The sequence below is a fragment of the Nerophis lumbriciformis genome, linkage group LG32 (assembly GCF_033978685.3).
Source record: "Nerophis lumbriciformis linkage group LG32, RoL_Nlum_v2.1, whole genome shotgun sequence".
Taxonomy (NCBI): Eukaryota; Metazoa; Chordata; class Actinopteri; order Syngnathiformes; family Syngnathidae; genus Nerophis; species Nerophis lumbriciformis.
The window spans coordinates 5485436-5505049 of record NC_084579.2 but is presented as its reverse complement, the minus strand read 5'-3'; the positions used below and the strand labels follow the sequence as shown (position 1 = coordinate 5505049).

The window sequence follows — 19614 nt, the reverse complement described above, 5'->3', positions numbered from 1 at the left end:
CTGTGACCCCGCCTCCTGCCAGGGCGTGATGGAGAGCTTCTTGGGCACGGCTCTGGCGGGGACCGTCTTCTGCTTGTTCGGCGGTCAGCCTCTCATCATCCTCAGCTCCACCGGACCCATCCTCATCTTCGAGAAGCTTCTATACGAGTTCTGCAAGTGAGAAGACGGGCGGGCCGGGCGACACTTGTTGACGCTTGACGGCGTGTTTGCGTGTGGCGCAGGAGCAACGACGTGGACTACATGGAGCTGCGCCTGTGGATCGGCATCCACTCGTGTCTGCAGTGCCTGGTGCTGGTTCTGTCCGACGCCAGCTACATCATCCAGTACATGACCCGCTTCACCGAGGAGGGCTTCTCCAGCCTCATCTCCTTCATCTTCATCTCGGACGCCATCAAGAAGATGGTGGGTTAGCGCCTTAGCGTGGCAGCCGGCAGCGCCGCTGAGGCTTGTGTGTGCACAGGTGGGAGTCTTCAAATATTACCCCATCAACCGCGGGTTCAAGCCGGACTACGTGACGTCGTACACGTGCGACTGCGTGCCTCCTGACCAGGGTGAGTCCTCCTCACCTGCACGTGACCATGAGGGTCTTCACGCCTTGACTTTGTCTCACCTTTCTGTTCCCGTCTGCTTCCTGACGTGGCTGTGCTCGGAAAATGTGAGTAAAATGCGACGACGTGTTTGCTAACAAAGTTGGTTAGTTTAGTTTGGAGGTCTTTATTAAGAAAGATTTATTTTGACACTGAATTTTGTGAACTGCGTTTTTTTACATCGAATTATGCCAACAATTTCATTGAAAACATTTTTTGGGGGCAAAATGTGTCTTTGAATAAAAAATAAAAATTCAATGTATCAAAATTCAGTGCTGAAAAATTCAGTGTACAAAAATTCAGAGCTAAAAAAATCAGTGTAAGAAGATTCAGTGTAAAAAAATTAAATGCTGAAAAATTCACTGTATAAAAATGTTGTATAAAAAAATTCAGTGCTGAAAAATTCAGTGTACAAAAATTCAGAGCTAAAAAAATCAGTGTAAGATTCAGTGTAAAAAAATTAAATGCTGAAAAATTCACTGTATAAAAATTTTGTATAAAACATTTCAGTGTATAAAAATTCTAAGTAAAAAGAATTTGGTGTATACAGTATAAAAAATTCAGAGCTGAAAAATTAAATGTAAGAACATTTTGTGTAAAAAAAAATTCAGTGCCAAAAAATTCAGTGTGAAAAATTAGTGTATAAAAAATCTGTGTAAAAAAATTCTGTGTATATAAAAATCAGTGTAAAAAAATTGTGCTGAAAAATGCAGTATATAAAAATTCAATGCAAAAGAAGATTGTGTAAAAGATTCAGAGCTGAAAAAATCAGTGTATTTAGTGTAAAAAAATTCAGTGCTGAAAAATTCACTGTATAAAACAATCACTGTATAAAAATTCTAAGTAAAAAAATTTGGTGTATAAAAAAAACAGTATAAAAAAATTCAGAGCTGAAAAATTAAATGTAAGAACATTTTGTGTAAAAAAAAAAATTCAGTGCCGAAAAATGAGCGTATAAAAATCTGTGTAAAAAAATTTTGTGTATAAAAAATCGGTGTAAAAAAAATTCAGTGTATATAAAAATCAGTGCAAAAAAATTGTGCTGAAAAATGCGGTATATAAAAATTCAATGCAAAAAAAAGATTGTGTAAAAGATTCAGAGCTGAAAAAATCAGTGTAAAAAAATTCAGTTCTGAAAAATGCATGTAAAAAAAATTCACTGTATAAAATTTGTGTATAAAAAATTTCGGTGTATAAAACTTCTGGGAGTCGAATGTATTGTACATGCAAATTCACATATGCTCACATACGTACATAGGTACCTAAACTCCCACATACATACACAAATACAGTACAACCTAATGTTCGTACATCCACACGCACATTCAATATACAAACATACACATACACATACTGTACATATACATTCACTGTACAAACACATATACACATTCTGTACATATACAAGTACATATGCATACTTACACTCATGCACATAATCACATTTCATCAAACATATATTAACGTTGTTGCCCTAGGGTAAACTGGGTGTAACACATGGCACACTGACAAAGCTTAACCTATTGTGACTATAACAATCTACAAGGTTAATGTAGGTTGCTTCTCTTTCTCCCCCTCCATTTTTCTGCATTCTTTCGTATCTCAAGTTATCATTACGTATATGTATTGTTGCATTTAAACAACTGTATTGTTGATAATAAAGGTAAATTATTGGTATTGTTCATTATCAATAGCGCTATTTCTATTGGTATTTGTATTGATCCATTTGTAGTGTAATAATGCTCATTGTCATTTCTGTATTATTTTTTATTTTTCGCTAACTGCTTATTTGCTATTACTTTTACCATCATATTTGTACATGTCATATTTGCTGATGTTGCTCTATTGTTGTTGTTGTTGTTTGCTGTTGTTGTTTTTGTCTCTCTGTCTAATCCCCCTCTTGTCCCCACAATTTCCCCCTCGGTCTTCTTTTTTTTTCTCTTTCTATCCCCTCCTGCTCCGGCCCGGCTGCACTAAATGATAATATAAATACATTTAATAAAGTCAAATACAAATAAGGCAACAAGAGAAGTATCCTACACTTCTCTTTTGTAAAGTAAATCCGAACAGCCGACATGGGCATCTACATCAACTATATGATTTGCCTGAGAAGCTGGACAGGACACAAAAAAACAAAAAAAAAACAAAACAAAAAAATTCTAAATAAAAAAAATTTAGTGTATAAAATACAGTGTAAAAAAAATTCAGAGCTGAAAAATTAAATGTAATAACATTTTGTGTAAAAAAAATCTGTGTAAAAAAAAAATTCAGTGTATATAAAAATCAGTGTAAAAAAATTGTGCTGAAAAATGCGGTATATAAAAATTCAATGCAAAAAAAAAAGATTGTGTAAAAGATTCAGAGCTGAAAAAATCAGTTTTAAAAAATTCAGTGCTGAAAAATTCATTAAAAAAAAAATTCACTGTATAAAAATTGTGTATAAAAAATTTCAGTGTATAAAAATTCTAGGTAAAAAAAATTAGTGTATATAAAACAGTGTAAAAAAATTCAGAGCTGAAAAATTAAATGTAATAACATTTTGTGTAAAAAATAATTCAGTGCCGAAAAATGAAGTGTATAAAAAAATCAGTGTAAAAAAAATTCAGTGTATATAAAAATCAGTGTAAAAAAATTGTGCTGAAAAATGCAGTGTATAAAAATTCAATGCAAAAAAAAATATTCAGTGTAAAAGATTCAATGCTGTAAAATAATCAGTCTAAAATTCAGTATAAAAAATTAGTGTATTAAAAATCACACTAAAAAAAATTCAGTGTATAAAAATTCTGTGTAAAAAATTAAAAGTAGAATAATTCAGTTTATAAAAACTCAGTGTAAAAAAAAAATCAGTGCTGAAAAATTCAGTGTATAAAAATTCAATGTAAAAAAATAGTTGGTGTAAAAAATTCAGTGTTTACTGCTGTAGACAATGAGGTGTCAAGTTTGAAGTCACATGACACAGGCATAAAAAAGCTGTTAACTGGGCACAGAATTTTTATACACAACATTTTTATACACTGACTTTTCCATTCATCCATTTTCTACCGCTTGTTCCTTTTGGGGTCGCGGGGCGTGCTGGAGCCTATCTCAGCTGCATTTGGGCAGAAGGCGGGGTACACCCTGGACAAGTCGCCACCTCATCGCAGGGCCAACACAGAGAGACAGACAACATTCACACACTAGGGACCATTTAGTGCTGCCAATCAACCTATCCCCACTATTTTTTTTACACATTTTTAAACAAAGGCATTTTGTTAAGAAATGTTTTATAAATGAAATTGTCAGCATAACTTGATGTTAGTAAAAATCAGTTTACAAAACTAAAGCGCAAAAAATTACATAATTGACAAAAATTCAGTGTCAGAAATGTATTTTTTGCAATAAAGACACAAATTAACATCCATACTTAGCTTGTGACTGTTTGACTCCGCCCTGCAGCACCGCTCACCGCCACTTCAGCGCCGCTGGCCGACGACAACATGACTCTGCTGGTGAGTGAGCGTCTTGGTGGCGGTCAGTGGCGTCCATTGCTCAGCTCTTGTCCTCCTGCAGTTCAACCTGAGCGACCTGGCCTGGGGTCAGCTGAGCAAGAAGGAGTGTGTGAAGTACAGCGGCGCCCTGGTGGGCAAGGCCTGTAAGTACGTGCCAGACCTGGCCCTCATGTCCTTCATCCTCTTCTTCGGCACCTACTCCATGACCGTGTCCCTCAAGAAGTTCAAGTTCAGCCGCTACTTCCCGACAAAGGTGAGAACGCCCGCCATCGCTTTTCCCCGCCCCTGACCCTGCACGTGACCTGAACCTGTTGCCATGGAAACATTGTATACGAGTATACTTAGTGAGGATCTTGGGCTCTGTTCAAGCTAATAAGTGTTGACAGCATGAACGTCTTTGCAACTTTGGTCTTCTGGTATCCTAGCAACCATACTACCCCCCCCCCCCCCCCTTCCCCCCCTTGTTGCTGCAGCTCCGTAAGTTTATCAGCGATTTCTCCATCGTTATTTCCATCCTGGTCTTCTGCGGGTTGGACGCCCTGCTGGACCTGGACACCCCCAAACTGCACGTCCCCACTGAGATAAAGGTCCTTGAACGCATCACCCCCTTTTTTCCCCCTGAATGTGTGCGTCGTTTATTCCTGATCTGTTGTGCAAATTTAACAAATACTTTCTCTCTCTTCTTTTTCTTGTCTCTGCTTGTGTGGATGCTAAGCTAAGGAAGCTAATCAGTGATTTTGCCATCTTCATGTCAATCATGTCCTTTGTGGGTCTGGATATGTTGGTGGGTTTAGACACGCCCAAACTAATCGTTCCTACTGAGTTGAAGGTATTTCTCTTAGCGTGCATGCTAACCACATTACAACAGGTGTTTAGTTCAGGGGTGCCCAAACTATTCCCATCTTTCTTGTTTTCATCTTCAAAACCTGTATGATATAACAGATTTTTAAGAAAGAACCAGAAAATGCAACTTTGGTGGAAATTTTGGGTGAATGCTGGCGAGCCAAAGCCCAACGGAAATGCTAACAGTTTAGCACGTTGGCCAAATAGCATCAAGTATCAAAAAATATTAGCAAAATTAGCTAAAAAAAAAAGCTAGCATGCAAACAGTTAGCTTGAAAGAAATACCAAAATATGACACTGGGGTATGTATACATTAGAGATGCGCGGATAGGCAATTATTTCATCCGCAACCGCATCAGAAAGTCGTCAACCATCCGCCATCCACCCGATGTAACATTTGATCAGAACCGCACCCGCCCGTTGTTATATATCTAATATAGACGATGCAAGACATTAGTGAGGTTATAAAGCTTTTGCCTGTTAAAGAAAGGAGACTGATCCAATGCAGCACAGACATTCGCGTGCCACGCTGTCACGACCCAGACGCACACCAGTGCGCAATCATATGGGAGCCGCGCTGAGCGCACCTCCAAGCGCATCTCGCTGCCGGCGACGGCCGGGTATGGGCCTGACGCTCCAGCGCCATCCATTTTCAGGGCTAGTTGATTCGACAGGTGGGTTGTTACACACTCCTTAGCGGGTTCCGACTTCCATGGCCACCGTCCTGCTGTCTACATCAACCAGGGTGAGCCCCACCCCTTTCATGAGCGCACTGCGCGCGGAGTGACCCCTGTTACGCGCCCCCGGCAACAGGGGTGGCGGGCAGGTAAGCTGCGCGGGCAGAGCCCGCGGAGTGACCCCTGTTACAAGCCCCCGGCCACGGGGGTGGCGGGCAGGTAAGCTGCTTACCTGCTCCGCGTGACGCCGGCCGCGGCGAAGGCGGACGAGGCGGGGTGTCGGTGCGGTGGGCGCGGTGGTGACCCTGGACGTGCGTCGGGCCCTTCTCGCGGATCGCCTCAGCTACGGCTCCCGGTGGGGCCCTCTCGGGGGAAGGTGCCTCGGTCCCGGACCCCGGCGAGGCGTCCCTTCTCCGCTCCGTAAAAGTGTCCATCTCTTTTTTTTTTCTTCTTCTGTTGTGGCATATGCAGCAGGTGCCTGCTCGTTTTTCGTATGTGGGTAACAACATTTAACTATGTATATATATTTCCGAATTGGTTTAACTGCCACCCGCCTGAATCTATTTAAAATCTAATTTTTTTAAATTTCAACCGCCCGACCCGACCCGACCCGACCCACGGATAAAATCTAATTTTTTTTAATTTCATCCGCGGATAATCCGCGGACTCCGCGGTTGTGCCCGCAAACCGCGCATCTATAGTATACATAGTAAATTAGCTAAACACTCCAACATGATCATGTTAGCATGCTAAAATGCTAACTGTAACATGCGTCAAGTACCAAAATGCATTACGCTGAGGTGTGTACCTGAAAAATCGGTTTAAAACGCTAGCATGCCAACATTAGCATTTATCAAGTACCAAAATATGACTGAGGTGTATACCAACAAAATTAGCTAAAAAAAAAAAAAGCTAGCATGTGAACAGTTAGCATGAATGAAATACCAAAATATATGACACTGGGGTACGTATACGTGGTAAATTAGCTAAACACGCCAACATGATAATGTTAGCATTCTAAAATGCTAACTAACATGCGTGCAGTACTAAAATCTATTACTCTGAGGTGTTTGTTTAAAACGCTAGCATGCTAACATTAGCATGTATCAAGTACCAAAATATGACTGAGGTGTATACCAACAAATTTAGCTAAAAAAGCTAGCATGCTAACAGGTATAATTTGTCAAGTTAGAAAATATTTGACACTGAGGTTTTTACCTGCAAAATGAGCAAATAATGTAGCGATTGTTCCCTGGGCAGTACTTTGGACACCCCTGACATAGTATTATATGCAGTACTCCTGACGTAGTATTATAGTTAGTACTCCTGACAGTATTATATGCAGTACTCCAGACATAGTATTATATGCAGTACTCCTAACATAGTATTATATGCAGTACTCCTAAGATAGTGTTGTACAGAGTCTATGTTGAAGTGTTGTGTGCACAGCCCACACGTTCTGACCGCGGGTGGCTGGTGATGCCGTTCGGCAAGAACCCATGGTGGTGGTACCTGGCCAGCTCCGTGCCCGCCCTGCTGGTCACCATCCTCATCTTCATGGACCAGCAGATCAGCGCCGTCATCGTCAACCGCAACGAGAACAAGCTGAAGGTGAGACCCGCACTCCGCCAAAAAGGAAGAACCGACGGAGAACCGCTCTGGTCTTGCAGAAAGGTTGCGGCTACCACCTGGACCTGTTCTGGGTGGGGGTCCTGATGGCTGTGTGCTCCTTCATGGGTCTCCCCTGGTACGTAGCCGCCACCGTCATCTCCATCGCTCACATCGACTCGCTCAAGATGGAGAGCGAGTCCAGCGCCCCCGGAGAGCAGCCACAGTTCCTGGGGGTCCGGTAAGACCGCCGGCCTTCTTTCTCACCATGGACTTTGCTGACTGGACTGTCCTCTTCTGTCCTCCAGCGAGCAGAGACTGACCGGGACTCTGGTCTTTGTCCTGACCGGACTCTCCGTCTTCCTGGCCCCCGTGCTGCAGGTCAGAACCGAGCTCTGTTCTTAGCATGGTAGCATGAGACTGACCTTTGACCTGTCCTTCAGTACATCCCCATGCCCGTTCTCTATGGGGTCTTCCTCTACATGGGCGTGGCCTCGCTCAGCGGCATCCAGGTAACTTGCCATCACATGACCTTTGTGTACATGACGTGTGTACTGTGTGTACATGATGTATGTACGTGATGTGTACTTGGATTGAGAAACACCTTGCGGTGCAGCTTGGACACATCTTCAGTAAAGAACCGAGATTCATTGGGTGTTTCGGGTCTTTGATCTCTATACACCGTCGCCTGGGCGACCCAACCGGGGCTGATCAGGCTCCGGCTTGTGTCCAAGCAGCGTACCACTCCATCAGTCTCCCTTCTTGATCCACAACCACCTTGAGGCTTTCTCAGCAGCCTCGCTGATGTTTCTGGTGGCTCTTCTCTCCGGCAACCCTCTGATTCCAAGAAGTCTGAATGCTCGATGCACAGATTGCCCTAGAAAGCCCCTGCAGCCCACTTCTATTGGCTCACAGCGGGCCCTCCAGCCGCTCTCTCTGCATGCCTCAACCTGCTCAAGGCATTTGGCCTTCTTTCGCTCATGGGCCTCCTTCATCCGGTCTTCCTAGGGGAATGTAAGTTCCAGCAGCACAACATGCTTCGTTGAGTCAGAAGTTAAGACAAGGTCTGGCCTCAGTGATGTCCTTGCTATGCGCTCCGGAAACTTCAGCTGTCTGCCGAAATGCACCTGAAGCTGCCAGTCACGGGCTGTGGCTCGCAATCTGGTTGGGGCCTTACGTCCTGCATGTGGTTTTTCCCCTGCCTTGACGAAGGAGATGTTATGCCTGGCTGGGAGCTGGTGTTTGCTCTGCTGGATTCCAGTGCCAATGGTGTCTGCTGCTACCTTCAGCACCTGATTGTGGCGCCATGTGTACCTCCGCTCTCCCAGGGCTTTAGGGCAGCAGCTCAGGATGTGCGCCAGGGAACCCCGTGCCTTGCATAGTGGACATTCAGGTGTTTCTGCTAGCCCCCAGCAATTAAGATTAGATGAACTTGGGAGGACATCATACACTGACTGGATCAGGAACTTAAATCTTGCTGGTTCTGACTTCCAAAGTTCTGTCCAGGTGATCTTCCGGGTAGATGCATGGTCCCAATTTGTCCAGGCTCCTTGCTGGCGCATGGCAACTGTCTTGCTCCGACGTTCCTTCTCAACCTCTGCACGGATCTCTCCCTGCACCATCAGCCGTCTCTCTCGACCCTGTGCTTTGTCGTAACGTGGTCTTGTGTGGCTACCCAGACCAGCTCGTCCGACTGCCACAGCACCTACTAAGACGCCATATCTCAGCCTTGCTTCTGCCTGGTCAACGGCCTCCTGTGCCTTCCACTTCCTCCCAGTTCTGACCTTGATGCAAGCAGAGGAGACTCTGGTGTCAGATGAGTCTCTGTAAAGTAACACTTCCCTGGCTCTGGTGACTTTAAACTCCTCGGTCAATCCGGTGAAGGGAAGCTGCTTGTTGGTGTGCCCATACAGGGCGATGCTGCTTAGGGTCTTCGGCAAGCCCAGCCAACTGAGCAGGTGCTGGCTGATGTTGCGTTCGAAGCCCTCCACAATGGTTACTGGGACTTCGTAGATCAGCAGCGGCCAAAGGATTCTCGGCAGGATGCTATGCTGGTATTTCCAAGCCTTGAACTTCCTGGGGAGGCCTGACTTGGCCACTGCTGATAGCCAGGTCTTCAGCTCCACATGGGCTGACTGCACTACTGCCTTGCCCTTCAGGGTGCTGTCAAAGATCTTCCCCAGACTCTTCATAGGCTACTCCGACACTGATGGTATGGGGACTCCATCCAGGCTGAAGCGGTGTTTGTCCTACACTCTCCCCTTCCTCAAAACTAGGGACCTGGACTTGACTGGCTTGAACATCATTCTCGCCCATGTGATGATCCACCGGCACCCTGTCACTGATTTTGTTGTGACAGTCATATCATCCATGAAGGCTCGGATCAGAGCTTGGCGAATGCCGGAACTGGACTTGAGACCCCTGCATTCCACTTCTGTCCACGCAGCGTACTACTCCATCCGTCTCCCTTCTTGATCCACAACCACTTTGAGGCTTTCTCAGCAGCCTCGCTGAAGTTTCTGGTGGCTCTTCTCTCCGGCAACCCTCTGATACCAAGAAGTCTGAATGCTCGATGCACAGATTGCCCTAGAAAACCCCTGCAGCCCACTTCAGCACAACATGCTTCGTTGAGTCAGAAGTTAAGACAAGGTCTGGCCTCAGTGATGTCCTTGCTATGCGCTCCGGAAACTTCAGCTGTCTGCCGAGATCCACCTGAAGCTGCCAGTCACGGGCTGTGGCTAGCAGTCCGGTTGGGGCCTTACCTCCTGCCTGTGGTTTTTCCCCTGCCTTGACGAAGATGATGTATGTACATGTGTGTACTTGAGTGTACATGTGTACTGTGTGTACATGATGTATGTACATGTGTGTACTCTGTGTACAAGAGTGTACATGATGTATGTACATACATGTGTGTACATGATGAGTGTACTTGGTGTGTGTACATGATGAGTGTACTCTATGTACTTGATGTATGTATATGATGTGTGTACTATGTGTACATGATATGTGTACTTTGTGTGGTAGTTCTGGGAGCGCATGAAGTTGTACATGATGCCACCCAAACATCAACCAGACTTCTCCTTCCTGCGCCATGTTCCTCTGAGAAGGGTCCACCTCTTCACTCTGGTGCAGGTCATATGTCTGGCCGTCCTCTGGGTCCTAAAGTCCACCTTTCTCGCCATCATCTTCCCTGTCATGGTCAGCACACCTTCTTCACTGATCATTGATTACATCCAGAGTTCATCATTTATTACATCCATCATTGATGATTGATAACATCTATCAGTGATGATTGATATCATCTATCAATGACGATTGATAACATCATCATTATTAATTGATCATATATATCATTAATAATTGATTACATCTTTCATTGATTGATAACATCTATAATTGACGATCAGGCAAATCTATCATTAATAATTTATTATATCCATCGTTAAGGATTGATAACATACTGTATATCATTGATGATTGAGCAAATCTATAAAAAATTATTGATTAAATATACCATTGATGACTGATACATTTATAATTGATGATTGATCAAATCTATCAAAAATGTATTACATATATCATTGATGATTGATAGTATCTATCATTGATGATTGATAGTATCTATAATTGATTGAGCAAATCTATCATCGATGATTGATAACATCCAGAATTGATCATTTATTCCATGTATCATTGATGATTGATAATGTCTACCAGTGATGATTGAGCAAATCTACCAGTGATTATTGATTATATCAATATTAATTGATCATATGTCATTGATAATTGATTTTATCTTTCATTAATGATTGATAACATCTATAATTGACGATCTAGAAAATCTATCAGTGATAATTGATTACATCTATCATTACATTTGATATCTCTTGTTAATGATTGATACATCTGCAATGAGGTGGCGACTTGTCCAGGGTGTACCCCGCCTTCCGCCCGATTGTAGCTGAGATAGGCTCCAGCGCCCCCCGCGACCCCAAAAGGGAATAAGCGGTAGAAAATGGATGGATGGACATCTATAATAGATGATTGATCAAATCTATTGATTACATATACCATTGATGACTGATACCATCTATAATTGATTAATGATCAAATCTATCAGTGGTGATTGATAACATCTATCATCGATCATTTATTCCATCATGGATTATTGATAACATGTATCATTGATTACTGATCAAACATATCAGTGATGATCTGTAACATGTATCATTGATTACTGATCAAACATCAGTGATGATCTGTAACATGTATCATTTGATCAAACATATCAGTGATGATCTGTAACATGTATCATTTGATCAAACATATCAGTGATGATCTGTAACATGTATCATTGATTACTGATCAAACATATCAGTGATGATCTGTAACATGTATCAGTGATTACTGATCAAACATATCAGTGATGATCTGTAACATGTATCATTTGATCAAACATATCAGTGATGATTTGTAACATGTATCATTTGATCAAACATATCAGTGATGATTTGTAACATGTATCATTTGATCAAACATATCAGTGATGATCTGTAACATGTATCAGTGATACCTGGGTTGCTATGATTGATCGGTGTGCGTGCAGATCCTGGGTCTTATGGTGGTGCGGAAGCTTCTGGATCTGATGTTCTCCCAGCACGACCTGGCCTGGCTGGACGACCTCCTCCCTGACAGGGAGAAGAAGAAGAGCGAGGACGAGAAGAAGAAGAAGAAGAAGAAGACGACGACGGAGACCGAGAGCGACGAGGAGGTGAGTGGTGCCACCTGGTGGCCGCCGCGTGTCAACTAACACGTCCCACCATCACTAACATGCTGAACATGTCCTCTTCCTCCCACAGTGTTGCTGACTTGTAGCACTTCCTCCTCTCTAACACCTTCTCATCCACTAACTCTCTCTTTGGACGCGCCAACATGGAGCCATGGATGCAGTCATGTGACATAATAGGGGGCGGAGAAGAGCTTAGACCAGGGGTGTCCAAACAGTTTCCATGGCAAAACATCCACATCTTACTTTGTGGTAAAACTGATAGTATCCAATAATATATCTCATTATTAATCACTTCGTTTTTATTTCTACTCTATGCCGAGGACCAATAAAACCAAAAATGTCCCCCTGGTCGGACTTTGGACACCCCTGGTTTAGAAAGAAGCTGGGGACTAGTTTTAGTGGCGGATGAACGTTTTGCCTTGGTGGTCTTTTTTTTTCCCCTGCATGTTGACTCCTCCCACTTTGTCTCGCTCAGCCTCGCGGTCCCGCCCCCTCTCAGATTCCCATGGAGGTTTTAGAGCCAGACTCCGCCCACGTTTGCCTTCCCGCACCCACCTGTGACTGTGAGTACCCCCCACCTCACCCCTCATGTGTGAAGACCTTCAATAAAGTTCACGTTGACTTTTTGTCTGATCTGTTCACCTTAGCTCCGCCTGCTAGAGTCTCTAAATCAGTCTCACTGTCACTCGCCACTTCAGAGATGGCCGCCATCTAGTCCTGACAACCTTGTGTACGTGTGTGTGTGTGTGTGTGTGTCAGGAGTCCGAGCGGTACTCCACGTCGACCTGCGATCAGAACCAAGCAGACCCCAGGTACTGTGTGCTGAAGCTGCACGTCCCCTACAGTGACCTGATGCTGGCCCCCGACTCCGCCCCCATGCCGCCTAATGTATCTCTTTTATTTTGAAATGTGCATATTTATGAGCCGCTTACTCTGTAGAGTGCCACCTTGTGTTTAGATGTCACAAAATAAAAGTGGTCTCTTTAGAACAGGGGGTGTCAAGTTCATTTTAGCTCAGGGGCCACGTGGAAGGATATCTATACCATGGCAAGATAACTTCAAAATAAAAGACAACCTCAGATTGTTTTCTGTGTTTAAAAATAGAGCACTTCAATGTTGCAGTTAGTAGTATTCAATCTTCATTTGTCGTCATTTATTCTTCCTAAATAAATGATGTCATAATGTTCATAAATCAAAGAGGTGGAATTACGTTTAAAATGCTCCCATTGGTGTTGTTTTGAATCTATCAGAAGATTAAATAAATAATATAAAAATAAATTATTACTAGGGATGTCCGATATTATCGGCCAATAAATGCTTTAAAATGTAATATCGGAAATGATCGGTATCGGTTTCAAAAAGTAAAATGTATGACTTTTTAAAACGCCGCTGTGTACACGGACATAGGGAGAAGTACAAAGCGCCAATAAACCTTAAAGGCACTGCCTTTGCGTGCCGGCCCAATCACATAATATCTAGGGCTTTTCACACACACACAAGTGAATGCAATGCATACTTGGACAACAGCCATACAGGTCACACTGAGGGTGGCCGTATAAACAACTTTAACACTGTTACAAATATGCGCCACACTGTGAACCCACACCAAACAAGAGTGACAAACCCATTTCGGGAGAACATCCGCACCGTAACACAACAGAACAAATACCCAGAACCCCTTGCAGCACTCACTCTTCCGGTACGCTACAATATACACCCCCACCTCAACCCCGCGCCCCCCCCAACCTCAACCTCCTCATGCTCTCTCAGGGAGAGCATGTCCCAAATTCCAAGATGCTGTTTTGAGGCATGTTAAAAAAAAATAATGCACTTTGTGACTTCAATAATAAATATGGCAGTGCCATGTTGGCATTTTTTCCATAACTTGAGTTGATTTATTTTGGAAAACCTTGTTACATTGTTTAATGCATCCAGTGGGGCATCACAACAAAATTAGGCATAATAATGTGTTAATTCCAGGAATGTATATATCGGCATCGGTTGATATCAGAATCGGTAATTAAGAGTTGGACGATATCGGCAAAAAAGCCATTATATCTCTAATTATTACTTATGTAAATGAGTCAATTTCCCCACTATGTGTTTTATTCTGTACATCATCTATGACAAAACTTGTGAATTTGGACTCATTTCATGAATCACACATAGTGATTTATATTTATATAGCGCTTTTCTCTCGTGACTCAAACGCTTTACATAGTGAAACCCAATATCTAAGTTACATTTAAAGCAGTGTGGGTGACACTGGGAGCAGGTGGGTAAAGTGTCTTGCCCAAGGACACAACAACAGTGACTAGGATGGCGGAAGAAGGGATCAAACCTGGAACCCTCTACCAACCGAGCTATACCGCCCCAATGAAGTTAGAAGCAGCCATGAATTGATTAACGTGGACCCCGACTTAAACAAGTTGAAAAACTTATTCGGGTGTTACCATTTAGTGGTCAATTGTACGGAAAATGTACTATACTGTGCAATTTACTAATATAAGTTTCAATCAATCAATCAAAAAAAAGTGCCTCTATTGCGACATCCAGTGGACACATTGAGAACAGCAGGTTCTTACATTTTAAAAAATGTCAGCTCATTTGTATACTCAGCAAACTCATCTCATAAAACCTGTTTGACACCCCTCCCTGCTTCAGAGCAAACTCGTTGTAGAACCATGTAAATGTGGACAGGCTTACTAAAACACTGACCTACATTTACCACCTAAATCCTAGTATTTGTTCCGTGGTCTACTTTCATTTGCTAGCACGTCCAGTACATTTATCTTTTTCATTTCTTGTCCAATCACATGTAGGATGTAACAAAGACGCCGGCCACCAGGGGGCGCTGCTCAGCGGCACTTTACTCGCGGCAGTGCATCTGGCGATACCGGAAATACAAATGTAGTCAATATTTCTCCGCCAATTGTCGAACCCCTACACAAAGTACGATAATACAGAACAATAAATAGTGAAATTAAGTTCTTAAAGAGACAATAAATACACTTTTTTTGTCGTGGCGTGAACGCCTATCTCTCACGTTGATATCGTGGCCAAAAAGGGAGTCACGTACGATGACGCAGCAAAATAAAAACGTAACTGACGATACCGGAAATACAAATATAGTCAATATTTTTCTGCCAATTGTCGAACCCCTACACAAAGTACGATAATACAGAAATAAATAGTGAACTTAAGTTCTTAAAAGAGACAATAAATACACTTTTTTGTCGTGGCGTGAACGCCTATCTCTCACGTTGATATCGTGGCCAAAAAGGGAGTCACGTACGATGACGCAGCGAAATAAAAACGTTAACTGACGATACCGGAAATACAAATATAGTCAATATTTTTCTGCCAATTGTCGAGCTCCTACACAAATATAATAATACAGAACAATAAATAGTGAACTTAAGTTCTTAATAAGACAATAAAACACACTTTTCTGCCTACCTCCCACGTTGATAAAGTGGACAAAACGGAAGTAGAAAGGCGTGTCCAACACATATAAAGAGGCAGGTGTCACAACAATTATTGCACTAGGAGGGACACAACGAGACAATGGTTCCACATATTGGCAAAACATCAAAAAACCTTCAGGTGTTTTCTTGTAACTCACACATTTTGTGTAATTATAACAATAATACCTCATATTTACATGACATGTAATTATAACAATAATACATCATATTTACATGACATGTAAGTATAACAATAATACATTATATTTACATGACATGTAAGTATAACAATAATACATTATATTTACATGACATGTAATTCTAACAATAATACATCATATTTACATGACATGTAATTCTAATAATAATACATCATATTTACATGACATGTAATTATAACAATAATACATTATATTTACATGACATGTAATTCTAACAATAATACATCATATTTACATGACATGTAATTATAACAATAATACATCATATTTACATGACATGTAATTATAACAATAATACATTATATTTACATGACATGTAATTATAACAATAATACATTATATTTACATGACATGTAATTATAACAATAATACATCATATTTACATGACATGTAAGTATAACAATAATACATTATATTTACATGACATGTAATTATAACAATAATACATTATATTTACATGACATGTAATTCTAACAATAATACCTCATATTTACATGACATGTAATTATAACAATAATACATTATATTTACATGACATGTAATTATAACAATAATACATCATATTTACATGACATGTAATTATAACAATAATACATTATATTTACATGACATGTAATTAGAACAATAATACATTATATTTACATGACATGTAATTCTAACAATAATACATCATATTTACATGACATGTAATTATAACAATAATACATTATATTTACATGACATGTAATTATAACAATAATACATCATATTTACATGACATGTAATTATAACAATAATACATTATATTTACATGACATGTCATTAGAACAATAATACATTATATTTACATGACATGTCATTATAACAATAATACATTATATTTACATGACATGTCATTATAACAATAATACATTATATTTACATGACATGTAATTAGAACAATAATACATCATATTTACATGACATGTAATTATAACAATAATACATTATATTTACATGACATGTCATTAGAACAGTAATACATTATATTTACATGACATGTAATTCTAACAATAATACATCATATTTACATGACATGTAATTATAACAATAATACATTATATTTACATGACATGTAATTATAACAATAATACATCATATTTACATGACATGTAATTATAACAATAATACATTATATTTACATGACATGTCATTAGAACAATAATACATTATATTTACATGACATGTCATTATAACAATAATACATCATATTTACATGACATGTAATTATAACAATAATACCTTATATTTACATGACATGAATGGGTGAATGTGGTAATACTGTCAAAGCGCTTTGAGTACCTTGAAGGTAGAAAAGCGCTATACAAGTGTAACCCATTCATCATTTATTTATTTATAAGATGCCAAAAAGTGCAAAAACAATAATGTTGGTGTTGGAGGAGTTGTGAATGACTGCAGGGCCACAACATTAGGTACACCTGCAGACTGCAGGTGTACCTAATTCACAACTCCTCCAACACGAACATTATTGTTTTTGCACTTTTTGGCTTCTTATTAAATAACTTTTGTAACCTATTTTCATGGGCTTTCCTCTTTGTGATGTTAAGTTCCCGTTATGCGCTGTTATACAGTATATGGCCTTGAGCTCTTATTTTGAAGGCGCTAAGAGCGGAAGTGATGTCACGTTGCGGAGGTTTTTGAAAGAAGGTAAATAAAGTGGTCCTCGTGTAAACTGGAGCCTCCGTGTTTGTTGTTTTGTAGTTTCATACAGTATAGGCGACATTTATAAACCCTCGGTTACACTTTTTTAAATAGATTCAATCTTGCACGAGGAAAGTTGAAGTGAGGGCTTTAGTTGATATAACACTCCCATCAGGGGGTTCATTAATCCAGCACAACAGCGGCGCATTTCTAAGTAAAGGTAAGACCATAATAACGTTTTTTTATTAAATGTGCTACAGTTTGTATGTGTAAAGTTAAAGTTAAGTTAAAGTACCAATGATTGTCACACACACACTAGGTGTGGTGAAATTTGTCCTCTGCATTTGACCCATCCCCTTGTTCACCCCCTGGGAGGTGAGGGGAGCAGTGGGCAGCAGCGGCGCCGCGCCCGGGAATATTTTTTGGTGATTTAACCCCCAATTCCAAGCCTTGATGCTGAGTGCCAAGCAGGGAAGAATGCTGGTATGAGCTTTTAAACATAACCCGTTAACTGCTGCCAATCAAATGGTGAATAAGATACTCTTTAGGGTTCATATGTTTGTAAATCTGACTGTGATGAAGTCAGTGCCTCACCAGCCATCAACCTCACCGCACGTCACTGGTATATACAGTATACACCCTTTTAGCAAGTGGTATATACTGTACAGTATAGATCCGTTTGGCAAGTGGTATATACTGTATACATCCTTTTAGCAAGTGGTATATACTAGAGATGCGCGGTTTGCGGGCACAACCGCAGAGTCCGCGGATTATCCGCGGATCGGGCGGATGAAATTAAAAAAAATTAGATTTTATCCGCGGGTCGGGTCGGGTCGGGTCGGGCGATTGAAATAAAAAAAATTAGATTTCAAATAGATTCAGGCGGGTGGCAGTTAAACCAATTGGGAAATATATATACATAGTTAAATGTTGTTACCCACATACGAAAAACGAGCAGGCACCTGCTGCATATGCCACAACAGAAGAAGAAAAAAAAAGAGATGGACACTTTTATGGAGCGGAGAAGGGACGCCTCGCCGGGGTCCGGGACCGAGGCCCCTTCCTTCGAGAGGGCCCCACCGGGAGCCGTAGCTGAGGTGATCCGCGAGAAGGGCCCGACGCACGTCCAGGGTCACCACCGCGCCCACCGCACCGACACCCCGCCTCGTCCGCCTTCGCCGCGGCCGGCGTCACGCGCAGCAGCTAAGCAGCTTACCTGCCCGCCACCCCCGTGGCCGGGGGCTCGTAACAGGGGTCACTCCGCGCGCTCCGCCCGCGCAGCTTACCTGCCCGCCACCCCTGTTGCCGGGGGCGCGTAACAGGGGTCACTCCGCGCGCAGTGCGCTCACGAAAGGGGTGGGGCTCACCCTGGTTGATATAGAGAGCAGGACGGTGGCCATGGAAGTCGGAACCCGCTAAGGAGTGTGTAACAACCCACCTGCCGAATCAACTAGCCCTGAAAATGGATGGCGCTGGAGCGTCGGGCCCATACCCGGCCGTCGCCGGCAGCGAGACGCGCTTGGAGGTGCGCTCAGCGCGGCTCCCATATGATTGCGCACTGGTGTGCGTCTGGGTCGTGACAGCGTGGCAAGCGAATGTCTGTGCTGCATTGGATCAGTCTCCTTTCTTTAACAGGCAAAAGCTTTATAACCTCACCATACCTGCCAACTTTTGAAATCAGAAAAACCTAGTAGCCAGGGTCCAAGGGCCGCAGGCCCCGGTAGGTCCAGGACAAAGTCCTGGTGGAGGGTTCAGGGCTTCGCCCCCCGACGCAAAATGATTATTAGCATTCAGACAGGTTAAAATGTTGCTAAAACCATCACTTTTCTAACAGTCACAGTCACTTTTCAAAACAAAAATATTACAGCAAAAATCATATGGGTTGATTGACATGTTTATTCTGTAAGCTAACTTCAATAGTTTGAAATTATTTTGACGGTTAATGCCAGTTATCCTGTCAACCTTTCACAAGACTTCAATTTGCTAATTGAAAGTATAAACAGTATAAACACTTTTTACAGTAAACAAATGGTAAAACAGTACTAAACAATTCCATTAAAAAAAAATTGGTGTCATTATTAACTTTCTGTCCAAGCTTGTATAATCTACTGCCTTGTTCAATTGTAAAAAATATTCTGTGCCTAAAATTCACATTTCTATCACAATGATCATACTGTAAACATGGTAAGCTAACTTCATTAAAATTAATAGTCCTGTCAATAGCATGGAATTACAATTCAAATGTAGTTTTTTT

General features: G+C 41.6%; 1 protein-coding gene across 3 annotated transcripts in view; it reads left to right on the top strand.

The window, feature by feature from the left end:
• The window catches only part of LOC133574882 (electrogenic sodium bicarbonate cotransporter 4-like), a 39143-nt gene extending 26066 nt beyond the window's left edge, over nt 1-13077 (top strand). The window contains exons 14-27 of one of the 3 annotated variants that reach the window (XM_061927216.1): nt 23-156; nt 222-402; nt 461-551; nt 4044-4075; nt 4137-4328; nt 4549-4662; nt 4791-4904; nt 7045-7206; nt 7266-7444; nt 7512-7584; nt 7647-7715; nt 10228-10401; nt 11810-11974; nt 12468-13077. In XM_061927216.1, coding sequence (XP_061783200.1) covers nt 23-156; nt 222-402; nt 461-551; nt 4044-4075; nt 4137-4328; nt 4549-4662; nt 4791-4904; nt 7045-7206; nt 7266-7444; nt 7512-7584; nt 7647-7715; nt 10228-10401; nt 11810-11974; nt 12468-12707 — 1920 coding nt within the window. In that variant the 3' untranslated portion in view covers nt 12708-13077. The remainder of the gene's footprint in view (nt 1-22; nt 157-221; nt 403-460; nt 552-4043; nt 4076-4136; nt 4329-4548; nt 4663-4790; nt 4905-7044; nt 7207-7265; nt 7445-7511; nt 7585-7646; nt 7716-10227; nt 10402-11809; nt 11975-12467) is intronic. The other 2 variants (XM_061927215.1, XM_061927218.1) reach the window with 2 other exon arrangements.
• The last annotated feature ends 6537 nt before the right edge of the window (nt 13078-19614 follow it).